At 48.4% G+C, this 17,498-nt stretch overlaps 1 protein-coding gene and 1 pseudogene across 1 annotated transcript in view; both read left to right on the top strand.

Annotated features, from left to right (window-relative positions):
* CCDC33 (coiled-coil domain containing 33) overlaps positions 1-17,498 on the top strand; it is a 131,933-nt gene that overhangs the window by 102,831 nt on the left and 11,604 nt on the right. The window contains exons 15-18 of the mRNA XM_066635468.1: positions 6,644-6,711; positions 7,738-7,774; positions 14,801-14,996; positions 16,800-16,888. Coding sequence (XP_066491565.1) covers positions 6,644-6,711; positions 7,738-7,774; positions 14,801-14,996; positions 16,800-16,888 — 390 coding nt within the window. The remainder of the gene's footprint in view (positions 1-6,643; positions 6,712-7,737; positions 7,775-14,800; positions 14,997-16,799; positions 16,889-17,498) is intronic.
* LOC136659869 (5S ribosomal RNA) lies at positions 7,886-8,002 on the top strand (annotated as a pseudogene).

The raw sequence follows: 17,498 nt of genomic DNA, 5'->3' as shown, positions 1-17,498 counted from the left end.
CATTTCATTTGCAGCCTTTCCTCTGTTTGGTTTGAAATCCACTTGCTGCAGATTGGACAGCATATTATTGATGCAGTGGTGTATGGCACATTTCCTAAAGGACACAGGCCTTTTGATTAAAAATTCATGGCCAGGGATGAGGAATGGATCGATGAGTGGCTCCAGCCTTGTTTGTTTTTCAGCCTCCGTTTAACAAGACCTGGGCCCAGCAAGTCACAGAAGGAAGCAAACAGCACAAGTTTCTCTGAAGCTTCCCAATTCAGAGAGAGGTGTTATTGTGGGTTATGGTTTCTCAAGCAGTTGGCACAAACTTGCCATGTGTCAGCAGAAACTCACAGCATGCAGCATTGTGGCCGATAGCTTGCTCTTTCTACAGTCACTGTTTAAGGCCATTAAACCTTTGTTGGTTCTCTCTGGTCCAAATACATGATTGGGGTCAATGTGACCCATGAGCACAGCTGATCTGCTGCACCAGGTATATTGCTGTTCTAGAGGAAAATGGCTCTGTCCTCCTTCTCAGTTGTGTGAAGCAATATGTGAAGCAAATGTGTGAAGCAAAGCAAAGCCCCAACATAGAGTCTCTTGGAGACACCCAAGATCAAAGCACTGGCACCAGCTTGACCTGATTCTCACCAGATGCTCCAGCCTTCCCAGCATCAAGATCACACACAGTTATCAGGGTGCTGCCTGCGACACTGACCACTCCCTGGTGTGCAGCAGAGTGAAACTGCAAACAAAGCAACTGTATCACACGAAAAAGGAAGACCTCGCATTGACACCAGCAAGACCCAGGATCAGGGAAAAGTGGAGGAATTTGCACAAGCACTTGAGGAATCTCTTCCAGGCCCGGCCGACGCAAATGCATCCAACAGATGGGAACATTTCAAGAATACCATTTACAACACCGCCTTGTCCATATTCGGCAAGAAGACCAACAAGGCGGCAGACTGGTTTGAAGCCCACTCTGAGGAGTTGACACCAGTCACTGAGGAAAAGAGGAGAGCTCAAGCAGCATACAAGGCCTGTCCCAGTGAGCGCAACCTGCAGGTCCTCCGAGCTGCTCGCAGCAAAGTCCAACAGACTGCCAGGATATGTGCTAATGACTACTGGCTCCAGCTCTGTTCCAAGATACAGATAGCAGCTGACACGGGCAACATCAAGGGGATGTTTGATGGTATCAAGCAGGCCCTAGGTCCAACACAGAAGAAAATTGCCCCTCTGAAGCCTGCCGCAGGCGAGGTCATCCAGGATCGGGCGCAGCAGATGGAACGCTGGGTGCAGCACTACTCTGAGCTATATTCCAGAGAAAATGTAGTCACCGAAGAAGCACTGAACAACATTGAGTGCCTGCCTGTGCTGGAGGAGCTTGACAGTGAACCAACCCTAGAAGAACTTCACGTGGCCCTGGACTCCCTTGCCTTTGGCAAGGCACCTGGAAAAGACAGCATCCCTGCTGAAGTCCTAAAATGCTGCAAAGAGATCATCGTCACTGAGCTGCATGAAATCCTCTGTCTCTGCTGGAGAGAAGGTGGAGTACCTCAAGACATGAGGGATGCAAACATCATCACGCTGTACAAGAACAAAGGCGACAGGGGTGACTGCAACAACTACCGTGGCATCTCTCTCCTTAGCGTTGTAGGAAAGTTGTTTGCCCGAGTTGCACTAAAGAGGCTCCAGGTACTTGCAGAGAGCGTTTATCCAGAATCACAGTGCGGATTCCAAGCCAGCAGGTCCACCACTGATATGGTATTCTCCCTTAGACAACTGCAGGAGAAATGTAGGGAACAACGACAGCCACTCTTTATAGCCTTCATAGATCTCACGAAGGCTTTCGACCTGGTCAGCAGGGACGGCCTCTTCAAGATTCTCCCCAAGATTGGATGTCCATCCAGGCTCCTCAGCATTATCAGATCTTTCCACAAGGACATGAAGGGCACTGTTGTCTTTGATGGCTCCACATCAGACCTGTTTGACATTTGAAGTGGAGTGAAGCAGGGCTGTGTTCTTGCGCCAACCTTGTTTGGGATTTTCTTCGCTGTCCTGCTGAAGCAGGCCTTTGGACCTGCAACAGAAGGCATCTATCTCCGGACCAGGTCAGACGGAAAGCTCTTCAACCTCTCCAGACTGAGAGCAAAGTCCAAAGTCCAGCTGAAATGTCTTCGTGACTTCCTCTTTGCCGACGATGCAGCTGTCACTACCCACTCTGCCAAAGATCTTCAGCAGCTCATGGATCGTTTTAGCAAGGCCTGCCAAGATTTTGGACTGACAATCAGCCTGAAGAAAACACAGGTCATGGTTCAGGATGTGGACTCACCTCCCTGCATTACAATCTCTGCACATGAACTGGAGGTTGTCCATGACTTTGTGTTCCTTGGCTCAACGATCTCCGACACTCTTTCTCTCGATACCGAGCTAAACAAACGCATTGGTAAAGCAGCTACCACATTTTCCAGACTCACAAAGAGAGTCTGGTCCAACAAGAAGCTGACGGAACATACCAAGATCCAGGTCTACAGAGCTTGCATCCTGAGTACACTTCTGTACTGCAGCGAGTCATGGACTCTTCGCTCACAACAGGAGAGGAAACTGAACGCTTTCCACATGCACTGCCTCCGACGCATCCTCAGCATCACCTGGCAGGACAAAGTTCCAAACAACAGCAGTCCTGGAACATGCTGGAATCCCTAGCATGTATGCACTGGTGAAACAGAGACGCCTGCGTTGGCTCGGTCATGTTGTGAGAATGGATGATGGCCGGATCCCAAAGGATCTCCTCTATGGAGAACTCGTGCAAGGAAAGCGCCCTACAGGTAGACCACAGTTGCGATACAAGGACATCTGCAAGAGGGATCTGAAGGCCTTAGGAGTGGACCTCAACAGGTGGGAAACCCTGGCCTCTTAGCGGCCCGCTTGGAGGCACGCTGTGCAGCATGGCCTTTCCCAGTTTGAAGAGACACTTGCCCAACAGTCTGAGGCAAAGAGGCAAAGGCCCATAGCCAGGAAGACAGACCAGGGACAGACTGCACTTGCTCCCAGTGTGGAAGGGATTGTCACTCCCGAATCGGCCTTTTCAGCCAAACTAGACGCTGTTCCAGAACCACGATTCAGAGTGCGATACCATAGTCTTTCGAGACTGAAGGTTGCCAACAACAGAAGCAATGTCCAGTGAGGAGTCCAAGGAACTTTAGCCTGGATGTACTCTGAAAAATCTGTGGAACAGGGGCAGAATGTAGGCCAACATCTCCATGAGGTTGAGTGAGGTGGTCACCTCAGACCCATGGGGATTGGTCAGAGATGGCCACTGCCCACCTCCATTACTACTTCTCCTCCCATCCCCTAGTTCTGATCCAGAGGAGGGGAATGGAAAGGAAGAGGGAGGAGATGAAAGGAAAGTGGTAGGCTGCAGCATCTCTGACACTCTATCTCACCACTTTCCTCTCCTCCACACTTCTCCTTCTGTTCCTCTCTTCCTTTCTGAACCCAAGGTGCTGGAAGGGGAGGGGTGTTGTGAGCAGTAGTGGCCATGCTACTGGATAAGAAGGGTGGCATTCAGCACGGCTGGGTGCCATTCAAAATAGGACAGTGGCATTTGGTGCATCGCTTCAGGCAGAGGAGACCTATAGCTGGACCCGACACATCAAGTATGAGAGAGGCAATGCCCAAGTATAGTCAACACATCCCAGGGAAGGTCACAGAAGATGGCATCTCAAATGCCGGCAAGACGCAGAACTTAATTAAGTGTTTGAAGCATTAGAAGAGAGTGTTGCGGGGAATGGAGCTGAGGCAGCAAAAGACCCTGATGCTCACTACCCAAGATTCAATGCAAAGAAATTACATGCAGCAAATGGTGGAGACTGATAAGGTGGCCTCTGATGCCTCTTTCCCCGCCACCTCCGCCCAGCAACTTGAAAAGATCACTTGTAGTGGCAGAGATAAGGACATAGAAAGTGACTGGCCCTGGAAAGGGGATAGTTGTGTTTTGAGGGGAACTTGGGAGGTAGAGTCAGGATAGCCTTGGCTGAGCAGAGGAAGAGGTTTGTCAAGGAGCACAGATCAAAAAGAAAAAGGTGAAAACAGAAGGAGAGTAGAGGTGGAGAAAAATGTGAGGACAGAGAAAGAGCGGAGGACGATCCTGCCACTTCCACCTCCTCATCTGTCCCTGCTACTTCTCTCCCAGCTGGACTCCAAGACCAGAAGAGTCTGGCTAGGCAAAATGGGGGGGGGGGAAGAGGAAACAACCAGCTCTGCCCCTTCTCCACCTCCTGCTCCCTGGATGAGAAAAGGAAGAGGGGAATGGAGCAAATGCAGAAGTGTGGAGGAGAAGAGTGTGTTTTGACACTCTAGTCCAGGTGTGTCAAACCCGTTTCATACCGAGGGCCAAATAGCATTATGATGCCTGTTAAGGGCCAGAAGTGATGTCATTAGGCAGGAAGTGATGTCATTAAACAGGTCTTAACCAAAAATAAGCACTTTTTCCTCACTAAGGAACTCATTAACTGCAAATGACAGAAGAGAAAATACTCAAACCTGGATCATATTTCAAGATGTGGGAGAGCCCAATCTTCATGTGGGCTGCCCTTTCAGCAGTAACACCTAAGCACTACTCAGCAGCTGACAGCCTGAGGGCTGGATAAAAAGCTTCCGTGGGCCGCATCCGGCCCCCTGGGCCTTATGTTTGACACCCCTGCTCTAGTCCACCACTCTCCTCGCCTCCACCCTCTTTTGCTCTGTTCCCCTCTTCACATCCAAGAGCAGGAGGAGGTGATGGGCAGATGCTGGCACCTCTCCCACCAGTCCACCTGAGGCAACTGTCTCAGGTGGCCTCGTAGACAGACCAGTCCTGTCTGCTCATCACACCCAGAAATCACACAAACACAAACACTCTGCCCTGCTGCCTAACTCTGGTGGGTAATCCACCTTCAAAAACACAGATATGCTGTCGTCATTTGTAGTTCTACTCCTGAGATCCAGTTCCCAGTTGTTGTTTTTTTTTTTAACATAATAGAAGGCTTACCACAAGGTGATTTTTACCTTGTCAGTTTCAAGTGCTGGATTCTTTCTCCTCGGTTTTAATTCTGTGTGCATTAATTTTGTGCCACATCGACTGTCTTCTTTGTGTCCTGAAAAGCACCTCTTAAATCACAAGGTTCCTGGGGATGGTTGAGGAGATTGAACAGATGTGACTCTTAATGATGATCATTTTCTTCGCTGGAGGAGAGCAACTGGTCCTTTGTGTTCCAGCACATCATCTTCTCCAATGGCTGTTTGCTGGTGTCCCTCCCTTCTGCCTCTTTTTAGTCAGTGGACCTGGGACTGGAAACCCATCTTTTCACTCATTTCCCTCTGCAAGCCACTTTGTGAACTTTGTTGTTGAAAAGCAGTGCACGAGGAGGATGACTGTTAATCGCTGTCACCTCCATGTACTTAGAAGAGGCTTTGCAGCCTCGTTGCTAAGAGGAACTTTGTTGTAGCAACAGCAGCAGCTCCAGGGTGAGTTGCCAAAAGCATCAGGGAAAAGGCAGTGCCAGGAATTATCTAGGCTGATATAGCCACTGGAAGACCCTGGTCGTCATCGTCTCTCCGCACTGCCCAGGCTGTAAGCTTCCTCTGTAAGTCTGGGGTCTGCCTTGGCTTTTCTTTCCAGCATCAGTATTCAGCACTAGTTGTGCATTTAAGGATTGTCCCCGGTGAAAAGGCAGGCAGGCCCATTCGCTTTGTGGTTCTGGAGGTTGCCCAGTCTTCTGAAAGTTGCTGTTGGGAGTGACAGGCAACACCTGGCAACAGCCTTGGGGCTTGTTAATCTGATTGCTACCCTGTTTGGAGGAGGGTTGTATCAACTGCTGAGCTCTGAATGCTGCTGGAAGTTGTTCAGGTCTGGTGGAATGACCTGGGCAGATCTGGGCTGCTGCGAAACTGCAGATGGCACTGTACTACCGGCCCTTCTCCTCCACCGTGAGTAGCTGAGGCTGCAGTTTGTGGAAGGGGAGCAAGGCGTATGGCCTTTTATGTGCCTTCAGATGTGCCTTCTGGCTTGTGCCAGATGAGAGCTCAGCCTTTCCTGCAGTTGCATCACTAGGGTTTTTGCATCACCCTATGTGGGAGGCCAGCATGTCACCCTTATGATGGACCTCTTCCCAAGCAGTGGGTGAGGCAATGCCCCGCTGATGTTTTGGCTGTAGCTTTTGATAGAATAGAGATATTTCAATGAGGTTTGTTTCATTGCATTCTGCATGGAATTACGCATCGATTGATATATAACATGATGGTATTATTCGAAAATACCAAGATTTTAAACATTTTGGCGATTTGCTGTGTCACTCCCCCCCCCGTGTGTCACCCATTGTGACCCACACCCCCTGCACCCCTCTAGTGATGCCACTGAGTCCTGGGGCAGCACAAAGTAGGTTTCATTTAGCACTTGAGACTTTGTGGTGTGTTTGTAATATCTGTTTGATTTACCAATGCACAAGTAGAGCACATTGAAAATTAACATTCCTACAGCAGAGAGACCTCAGAGAGACAGACCTTAGGAACTCCCTGAGCAAAGTGCAGAGAACCAGTAGGTAGGTGTAGGTGGGTGGTAACTGCCTCTGTCTTGATCAGAACCTTCTTCACAGTGACCAAGTGCCTTTTTTTCTTGCAGATACAGCAAAATGATTTTCCATCCTCTGATGCCATTGCTGAGATCCTGCCGGAGAATTGGACCCCCAGGTAAGGCAAAACCACCCCATTTGGTAGGAGAGGAAAATGTTTTCACCTGGAACATTTTGAGGATCCCTTATCCGGAAATCCAAAATGCTCCCAAATCCAAAACGTTATGAGCGCCAACATGAAGTGTAAAATGCCACACTTGACCTCATGTGACAGGTCACAGTCAAGATGCAGGCACACAATAGTTTATTCAGCATCCCCAAGGGAAAAAATTGTCTTCAGGCTGTGTGTATAAGGTGTATATGGCTGCAATCCCAACCTCACTTTCCTGGGAGTAAGTCCCATTGAACACAATAGGACTTACTTCTGAGTAGACCTGCTTAGGATTGTGCCCTATGAAATATAAATGAACATTGTGTTTAGACTTGGGTCCCATTCCCAAGATATTCATTGTGTATATACAAATACAGTTGGGCCTCGTTATCCACAGGGATCAGTTCCCAGAACCCACCCATAAATCCCAAAATTCATGGATAATTGAATCTGTGGGTCTGGGCCATCAGAGGACCCACAGATTGATCTAGATGCAATCAGAAGCCCCTTCCTGTCATGTCCAGAGGTGTTCTAAGGTCCAGGGATGCCATGTATGGCCTCCCTATGGCTCAGAAGGCCTGTAGGAGCCAGAAGGCAGCCAGAAGCACTGCTGTTTTAGTGAATAACTGGAAGTGCCTTTTAGAAGGCTCTGGCAGGCCTTCTGAGTTACAGGGAAGTCATGTGCAGCTTCCCTGAACTCTAGAAGGCCTCCATGCTGACTGGAAGACTCCTCCAGTCATGTTCAAGAAGTATGGATTTGACCTGCTTTGGGTCAAATCCACAGGTTCTGAACCTGCGGGTGGCTGACCTGCATTCCACCATCTGAAAAAATCCAAAATCTGAAACTCTTCTGGTCCCAAGCATTTCGGATAAGGGGCACTCAATTTGTATAGGACCAGTGAAGGTTTCTTGCCAATCATGGCTAAATTGGTAGTCCCCAATGCAAAAGGCTTCCAAAACTGATGCACTTTTCTGATCTTCTGTGTTTTGTAGACCCATCATCCGAGAGGTCCAAGACCACCAGGAACTGGTAAGAGATTTAATGGGGTGAGGGGGTTTGTGCTTGTTTTCTTGCAAAAACGGTGGGATTGTAAACTGTTAGTGGTAGAGGACCATCAACCAGAAAAGTACAAAGGCAAGGGACAGCAACTGTTACCCTGCACATGCCCGATCTCATCTGATCTTGGAAGCTAAGCAGGGTCAGGCCTGGTTAGTACTTGGATGGGAGACCACCTGGGAATACCGGGTGCTGTAGGCTTATACCATAGTCTTTCGAGACTGAAGGTTGCCAACCAATGGAAAGAGGGTTGAGTCTGGATTTGGAAACACCAAACTGAAAACGTGGGTGATCTTGGAGGGAAGTTACAAGGCCCACTTTCGTTTCGGAAGCTCAGCCAAAGCTATCTTGCAGAACTTAAGTAAGGCCTTGTCTGCAGATAGTGAGGATTTATTTAATGTTTCCCTGGATTTCTTCCCACTCTTGTGTTAAACTCAGGGGCATGCTTCAAAGAGCATCTCAGAGGCAGTCTTCATAAAGCATTTGCCAAACTAGAGTGTTGTATCAACAAGCTTGTATTTAGATATACAGTAAATTAAGTAAATATTAAGATGCGTATGTCAGAGCAGCAGTTCTCAAAATCTCCAGGAGTTTGAGAACTGCTGGTAAGTTTTGATGGGGGCGGGGACTGAGATGGGGAGGTGCCCTGAAGGTGCCACAGCAATCGTGGCGCCCCGGGCACCCAGGAGCATTTTAACGTATCTGGGGGGATTGTGCAGCCTCCCAGAAGGTCCTAGAGGCTCACAGCCCACTTGATGAGCCTCGCCTCCATAGCAGTTTGCTCCAATCTGCCATCGGAACCCACTTCCAATTTTGGAAACTCTTGAGTTTCCACTGAAAACCGAAAGTGGGCTTCAATGGTAGATCGAATGTGTGTCCGATCCCATATGTGTCATTCCTCACAAGGAGACTTTGCTCTGTAGTTTGAGAACCACAGGAATAAAATTTACAAACTACTGGAAGCTAATTGTCCAGCCACAATCCAACTTGCAATACTCCCCCCCCCCACGGAGTACTGAAATCAATGGGAGGAAAATAATGGGATTTGATTCTCCGTTGGGCTGAGTGGGATACAGAGCGCATTCATACGGACACTCGGCTTATGTTTGCACTTAGGAAATCAAAGCGAAGTAATTGGAAGGTGCCCAACACCTTTTGTGTTTGAAGCAAAAGGCTGCCCTCTGCAGGTTGAAATTAGATTTACTAAAAGGTCCTCTGGAGCTGATAAAAAAAAAAAAATAGAAGAAGGTGGGAATACAGTACAGTATTTCCCCAGCAACTGAATGGCATCTGTCTTACATGGACCAAAAAACTGCTTCAGAAGAAATGCCAGAGCTGAGGGTAGATACTTGAGGGTAGGGCAGTTTGTTCATCAAAACAACCAAGCACTTGCAAATCTTGTAGTGTAAGAGTTCTAGAACAGCGTTCCTCAATGTTTGTCCTCTGCCATACCACTTTGCATGCTCCACCTATTAGAAGTACCACCAGAAATGATACTGCATATGTGTGCCTATGCGGGTCAGATACATTAAGGAGTATGTGTGGGTCCCCGAAATTAGCCCTGTACAAATATTCACACCTACCTCTCTGATGCATCATGAATGTGCCTATCCAGGGGCACCAGCAGAGGCTAGGCACATCATGAATGTGCCTATCCACCAGCAGGGGGCTCCTCCAAGCCACAAAACAAAGCCATCTGAGCTGAGCTCCCCAGTTCTGGTAGGGAAGGGCATTGTTCAAAGCATCTATTCTATTGTGCCATGTGTAGGATGAACCAAAGGATGTCTGTTCCAGGACTGCTCCTTTCAGGCTTTTCCTGGCTGGTAGTGAAAGGTCAGTGGGGTATCCAGCTCAGTTCAGATTTCTCTAACACATAGGGGCAGGACGAGCTCATCCATGAGGCTCCCACCTACACTCATGTGCCTCCACTACCTCCTGCTCTCACCCTCTGGATTCAGAAAGGAAGAAGGGAACAGAGCAGAAGAGAAAGGGTAGAAGAAAGGAGGCACTCTAGCCTCCCATTTTCTCCACACTTACTGTGTTACCCTCCAGTGGCATCTCTAGGGTTGGAGTCACCATGGGGTAACTCACGATGTACACCCATGGACCCATACCAAAAAAGCAAAAAAAAAAAAAAATCCATAACTCAGGTCTACCAGGCTTCCCAAGACAGAGCCCAGGTCTACCTGTTTGGAGGACCTGGCCTCACAGAGAATGAAAGACAGAGGCTGGGCTGAGCAGGAAGCCAGGTCTACTTGGCAGGTAGACCTGGTCTCCACCTCAGGAAGTCTGGTAGACCAGAAATTTCTCTGGTCACAGCCATGTCCACCTTGGTCTGGGTGGACTTGGGCTCCAGAGCAGGGGGTGAACTTTTGGTGTCACTCCCACCCCCAGTGATGCCATTTTTCTCCTCTTTCTTGTCAATGTAGGGAGTGGGTAGTGGTCACAGTGGTGGTTCATGTACTAAAAGGTAAGGGGATGGTTGGCATAGCAAAGCCCCCCCCCCCAAGAGATTGTAAGTGGCATTTGACAAGCTGCCTTAGGTACCAGGAGGTTTGGGACCAATCTTGCATGGTGGTAGCTATAAAATGATTCCCTTCCCTAACAGATTGGCCTCCTAACCCAAATACATAACAACAGCACTGTAGTGAAATAGATGTGTAGCAGGGAGGAAGTGGAGGGGAGAGAGTTAACCTGTAAAGCCTCAAACAGTCTTGGCTTTGCACTACACAATAAAGGTAATTTCACAATAAAGGTAATTTCCTTTCTTCATGGTCATCTGAGAGTGGCAATTAAATCAAATGGGAAGAGACAAAGATGCACTGTGGAATGAAACCCCCTCCCCTTACCTCCCTGGAGATTGTGTGGTACACTGAACATCTGGCCTGGACGCCTTTAAAAGGGGATTGGACAAGTTTCTGGAGGAAAAATCCATTATGGGGTACAAGCCATGATGTGTATGCGCAACCTCCTGATTTTAGAAATGGGTTATGTCAGAATGCCAGATGCAGGGGAGGGCACCAGGATGAGGTCTCTTGTTATCTGGTGTGCTCCCTGGGGCATTTGGTGGGCCACTGTGAGACACAGGAAGCTGGACTAGATGGGCCTATGGCCTGATCCAGTGGGGCTGTTCTTATGTTCTTATGCCCATCGTACGCTGATATTGCTCTGTCTCGAGGAATGAGGCCTTCAGCTCGACTGCCTTTGCCGTACTTGTCGGCAGGGAGTCAGTAGGTCAGGCTGACACTGTGCACAGCAGGCTCCAGCACCATGTCTCATTGTCAGGATGAAGAAGAGAAATGGGGGCTCTCTCATAAATCCTAGACAATTGGTCTCCTCTGACTCTAAACAAACAAGGCACGCTTATCTCTTGACATCCTCCTGAAGGCCACAGCAAGGCCAGGATCCTCTGAGGTCAGCAAACTGGTGCAGGGACAGCTCTGCCAGGGCCATCCTTCCCCAAGGCCCCCCCCCCACAGCAGTTACAGCATCTGCTGACGGCACTGAGTCATCACATCTCCACTTCCTGCAGATGCTTCCTTGTCTTTCACCATGAAAGGCTCATTTGCTTTGCCAGGACAATAATTTTTGGCTTCTCCCAGGTCTTGATCTGGGAATACAGGATTAAAAGTCACCCCACAGTACTTTTTAAGGACATGCTGGAATTTCATTCTAGTATGGTTAGCAGTCAGCATAGGGAACTTTACACAGGTTATGTCCCAGAATCCTAATCTAGAACACATCAGCTACTGATCATATTTACAAAAGAAGAGGAAGGGGAAAGCAGGACTTGCCCAAGACTTCTTCAGGCTTGAGGCAGTGTTGTCCAATGCTGTCCGTCTTATTTGAGGGTTTGCAAACTGCCCCCTCTACCCTTCCCATTTCCTGGATTCAAAAAAGAGAAGGATACAGAGCAAAAGATGAAGTGTAGCGGTAGGGCCACCAAGAGCTGGAATTGGACCCAGGGCAAGATGTCTGATTGCCCCTCCCCTACATTCTTCAGAATTCTCTATTGGGTAATAGAAGTGCACTGAAAGTGGATTAAAGCTGTAGTGGAAACACAGCCCTGGATATGCTGAGACTGTAGCACCCACGTTTATTTTGTAATAAATTTGTTTTACACTCTATAATTTGTTTTGTTGTGCATGGCCTGGGGCCCCTGGAAGCCCAGGCCCCAGGGATATTGCCCCCTGCCCGCCCTCTCCTCAGGCCTACATAGAGATAGGTTAGAATATAAGACACAAGGAGTGGAGTAGAGGTGGGCACACCCACTAATCCACCAGCCTGGGATGACTGCCTCACAGTGCAATCCTATGCATGTCTACTCAATAGACATTGTGCCATTGTTCTCAATGGGGCTTACTCCCAAGAAAGTATCTGTAGGATTGCAGCTTCAGTTGGAGCAGAAGAGGAAGTGTAGAGGAAAGGAAACACAGTCAGAGATGTTGTAGTGCTTTCAGTGTTCAGGTTGAGCATTGATGCTTGTGTATCTTTAGAGCCAAATGTCTTTAGCTGTCTCATTTTCTCAGATAGATAAAATATTTGAAGTTTTCTCCCTGTGTGATTTGTGCCAACATGACAACGGTGCCTTGGAGTGCATCTGGCACAGGTTCAGGAAGCAAGGCCGCCAACACAAGATATGCCACAAAGCAACCTGGAGGCAACTTGCTGACAGCAGATTCGTGTTGCATTGCCCTTAGGTGAACTGTGGGTGCAGGATGTGCATTGCCTGTGCACTGGTGCACCTTCAAAAGCTACCATCCACACAAACCGAAAGAGGCACAAGCTATGGGAAGGGTTTACACTCAGTGGTAGAGCACCTGCTTATATGCAGAAGTTTCCAGATTCTGGGAGGCGGGGCTAGGACCCAGCAGCATGGAGCGGCTTCAAGCCACTCTGCTCTCCTCAGACTTGTGCCACCTCAGGAGGTGGTGCAAGTCTGAGGAGACCCATAGGGGCTGAAGTGGTTTACCTGGGGGTAAGGGGAAGAGTTTCCCCTTACCTTTGGCTGAGCCACTGTGGTACCCTATCTCACACTGGATACAGCGCAAGCCTCCTGGCTTGCCTGTTCCGGTGCAAGATAGAAATGTGCCCTTAATATCCTTTTAGGGGGGCCAACATATACAATGAAAAGAATATGCACAAGAGTCCTGTGTGATCTAAAAGCTTGCATTTTTGAGCCTTCAAAAACTTGTTATTATATAATTGTTTCCCCTCTATTTTGACCATCCAATCAATGCATGAAACTGCCTTATATTGCATCAAACCATTGGTCTATTAGTCTGCTTTGTTTGGCAGCACATCTGCACAGTCTCAGGAAGAGATATTTTTCCTAGCTACCTGTGGCCCTCTAGTGAGAGACACCAGACACTGAACATGGGAGATTTTGCATGCAAACCAGGTGCTCTGTTACTGCATTGCATCCCCTCCTTTTTTTCTAGCAACATGATTTCCCAAAGAATGCACCAACAGTACAACAGAAGCCTGAAATCTCTTTCATTCTGAAGAAGCATCAGATGAGTAGGAAGGAGGGAGGGAGGGTGGATGGGAGACCAAGGCCCCTCAGCTGTGAACCTGTTGGCCTTTATCTCTGCAGAATACTTGCATTCCACTGGGAAACTGAGGGGGGGGAAGGGTGGAAGGGAGGGGTGTAATAAGAGGACAAGGCCACGCAAGTGCGATATCTCAGGATCCAGTGGTATTAACACAGCTGAGCTGCTTAAACTGAGGCAGGAGGAGAGGGATGGACATGTACAATCTTGCCAAGGTTAAAGAGGCTGGGGATTTTTGTCAGATTGCCCAGAGACAGCTTAAACTGGAAGACAGAAGAACTGCATGCTTGGACAATCCAAAGAAAAACAGACAATGATGACATCAGAGGTCAGCCAGGTGGGCACTGGCCAAGGATTGTGCCCGTCAGAGGACCACTGATGGTAAACATAGTGCCCATTGGAGGCAGGGGACGGTGTCACAAGGGACCCGATGCAGGATTTTGTCTCAATAATAGATAATATTACTGATAATAGACTGATCTGCAGGAAGCTCCCAGATACACTAGGAGTTTAGAGCACCAGGGTCAGCCCATCCATGAGGCAGTGGGCTGGCAGAGTCGTCTGCCTCTACTGGTCCTCCTCCTCCCACTCCTTGAATTCAAAATGGAAGAGGAGAGCTGTGGGCTACAGCATGTTCAACTAAGAAATAAAAATGAATGGTCTAATCCTGTGCAGGGACAGGATGCCACCAGTGCCATCTCCACTGCACCTATCCCAGTGGACCGCCTGATCAAGCAGGTATTGGAAGCAGCAAACATCCCACTGGTGGCCCTGCATCTTTGCACTGGCATGTCTGGTGGTAGGCCTGGTGCTTCTCAAAAATAGAACCCAATAAGGCATGATGCCAAAGGGATAGGGAGAGGGTAGGAAATGAAGCAAATTCCAGGAATCCTCATTTATTACATACTGAAAGCCACGGGGATCAAAAACAAATGGGCGTCATGAAATGAAGAAAATGCAAATATATTAACTGCTTCGTGAAGTTTTTTTTTTCAGTAACAGAACCAAAATGAATAAGGAATTGCAAACATTATTCTTACACACCGCTAATTTGCAGGGGTTATTCTGAGAGCCATTGTAAGTAGGATTACCTGATTGAATGCTTCCATCCCCAAACCTGAGGTTCATTAGTTGCTCCTGGCAGTGTTGCAAGAGGGCCATGCTTTCAGAAATTGGAACAGGGGATGGGAATCTGCCACTTGGATAGAACCCAGAGATGGCCCAGTGGCAAAGGAGTGTAGTCCAGCAGCAGCCTCAAAATTGGCCTGAGAGTAACCTTTGTCTTCTCTCTGCCTGTGGAAAATCAAAACACTGAAGGAACAGGTTGCTTTTGGACACTCGGACACTCCCATCTGTGGCAATCTGCAAGAGGCCATGTTCTTTTCAGAGGCCAGTTTGTTCTGTATCTCCCTGAACATTTTCTCTTCCTTTCTTTTGGGGCTGCTAGGAAGTTGAGAATTACCGTGCCGCTATGCAGAAGATGGCCGACGATATCCTATCCCTGCGCCGGCATGTTGCCAACCTTGAGTCTGAGAACAGCGCCCTGCGGCGCAACCTGGCAATGCACGAGGATGTGGGGCGCACCCTCTTGGAAGACATGGACCTTGACGTCATGACCAAGGCAGAGATTGTAGACAGAATATGTAAGGAAATTGTCCCACTGCTCCTTTGCCATCCGGGTGCAGGCAGGGGGACACGGGAGGGGACAAGTGAACATTCCCACAGGGGCAAAGATGTGCAGCAGGTTGTGGGTGGATTGCTGCTAAATCGAATGAAACCCACATGTTAGCTCCCTGCCCCTGGCTGTTGTGAGGGAATTCTGGGGGGCTCTGAAACTGTGTCAGGGCCCGCTAGCTCCCCAGAAACCGAAGCAGGTGAGATATCCTTGGAAGGGGAAAGGGATCCCTTCATAGATCACAACAGAGGCTGGGATAAAAAGCTGACTTCCTGTATGGGGACACTTGGACAGGCACTGTAAAGGACACACCACCCTTTGATCCCACTGAATCCAAGGATGCAGATATGTACTCCTTGCTACTGGAGCCCCCCATCACCTCTCAGACTCCAGGAACAAAGGTATCACATGAACCTGGATAGAAACCACCATGAAAAATACAGAGCACTCCTCTAGCAGCACAAAGTCACCCTTCATTAACCTCTGCTCCTGAGTAGAAGACCCTTACTTATGTGCTTCCAGGATCAGGGCCTGCACTGATGTATCAGGAAGGGTGGGACTGCAACACCTCTTGTAAGAACCCAAGAATTTATGGTGGCAGTGCTGGAGAAATAAGGAAGTGGAGCAAGCTTGTTCCAATCCCTCCCTTCCAGATAGGTAAGGAGGAGGCAGAGGTGGACCAAACCCTCCACTTCCTTTACCTTCAGCTCCACCACCTGCTGGGTCCTACTCAGCTGCTTCTCCGAGTACACAAGCTACTGGATGGAGCATGCTGGGAGAGCTTTTGCTTCCAGGGTGTGGGAAATTAAGACACGTTTTCAACTTTGGCTTGTTCTGGGGCTGGCTCATCTGTGAAGTCAACTGAGACAGATGCCTCAGGTAACAGATTGGCAGGGTGTGTCCACTGCCCATCTCTGCTTGCCCATCCTTCACCTCTCATCCTCACCCTCTCTGGATTAAAAAAGAAAGAGGAGTAGAAGTGGAACTGTGGTGGACTAGAGTGTCTCCAACATAGATACATGTGTGCAATATAGATACTTCTGGTCTTGTACCCATTTATCATGTTTGTCCTTACACATAATAAGAGCCAACACGTCTCCTTAGAAGATAATGTCCTTCTAAAACTTTGTGTTGTTTTTGGAACTGTTGCACCGATTATGTTTAACTGTCCTTGCTCTGACTGAAAAGGCCCCAGGTAGCATCTTACAGATTTTGGGAGGGAATTCAGTCTCAAATGCTTAAGTGGCAATGTTCAAATTTGGTATGACAGTTGTTGACCAAAAAAATGGGCTTTGGTAGTACGATATCAATTTTTTTTTCCTTTGAGATATCAATAGATCTGAATTTTGAAAACTGAATGGATTTTGAATTTAAGGAAAATCTCATTTTTAGCACAACCCCAAACAGTTCTCTAGCTCTTCCATTCCTTTGGGCTGCCACCAAAGGAACCATAGCTTTTTGGCAAAGCACATGCTTTGAATGGAGAAGGTTCCAGACTCAGTCCCAGCATCTCCACTACAAAGGATCTCAGAAAGCAGAGATGAGAAAACTCATCTAAGAGTTGTCACCAGTCATAAACAATACTGATGTTGATGGGCCAGTGAACTGACTCCATCTAAGATGCCTTCATATGTTAATAGCTTTGCCCCTTAAGTTTCTGAACTGGGATATCCTCTTGTTTCCCTTAAGAGAAAGCATCCATCTTTAGACATCACAACCATAGTTTGCCCTGATGGGCTATTTTGAAGGCTGTGCATTTTTCTTTTCCTAGTGGCCCTGAAGCACAAACTCTCATCTGGGGCTCGGGAGATGGTCAGGATGAAGGACCGAGTGCAGAGGCTGCAGAATGAATTAATTCGGGTAAGCGGTAAGGTTTTTACCAGGCATCAGTGACTTTGGAGGAGTCTTGTCTTGAAGACATCCATGCCCAACTTGAGCGGATCAAGCCCCCCTTGTTCTGGCTTGCATACATTGGAAAGGATGGGAGGCTCCTCCCCCAATCAACCCATATGCATTAGAATGTCTATAGGGCCCCTACACACACACATTGTAGTACCAGTCCATCCACGCAGCTAAGATGGTCGCCACAGGCATTATATTGACTGGGGTTGCCCAGAAACTGGAAGTTTCTGGAGGAAAAATCCATTACGGGGTACAAGCCATGATGTGTATGTGCAACCTCCTGATTTTAGAAATGGGTTATGTCAGAATGCCAGATGCAAGGGAGGGCACCAGGATGAGGTCTCTTGTTATCTGGTGTGCTCCCTGGGGCATTTGGTGGGCCGCTGTGAGATACAGGAAGCTGGACTAGATGGGCCTATGGCCTGATCCAGAGGGGCTGTTCTTATGTTCTTAAACTACAATTCCCAGGAGGCCTTGCAGGTCTTCTTGTTGTCTGGTGTGCTCCCTGGGGCATTTGGTGGGCTGCTGTGAGTTACAGGAAGCTGGACTAGATGGGCCTATGGCCTGA

This window comes from Tiliqua scincoides, chromosome 8 (genome assembly GCF_035046505.1).
Source record: "Tiliqua scincoides isolate rTilSci1 chromosome 8, rTilSci1.hap2, whole genome shotgun sequence".
Lineage (NCBI taxonomy): Eukaryota > Metazoa > Chordata > Lepidosauria > Squamata > Scincidae > Tiliqua > Tiliqua scincoides.
Note: the sequence above shows the minus strand (reverse complement) of the source record. Positions and strands in the feature narration are given on the sequence as shown.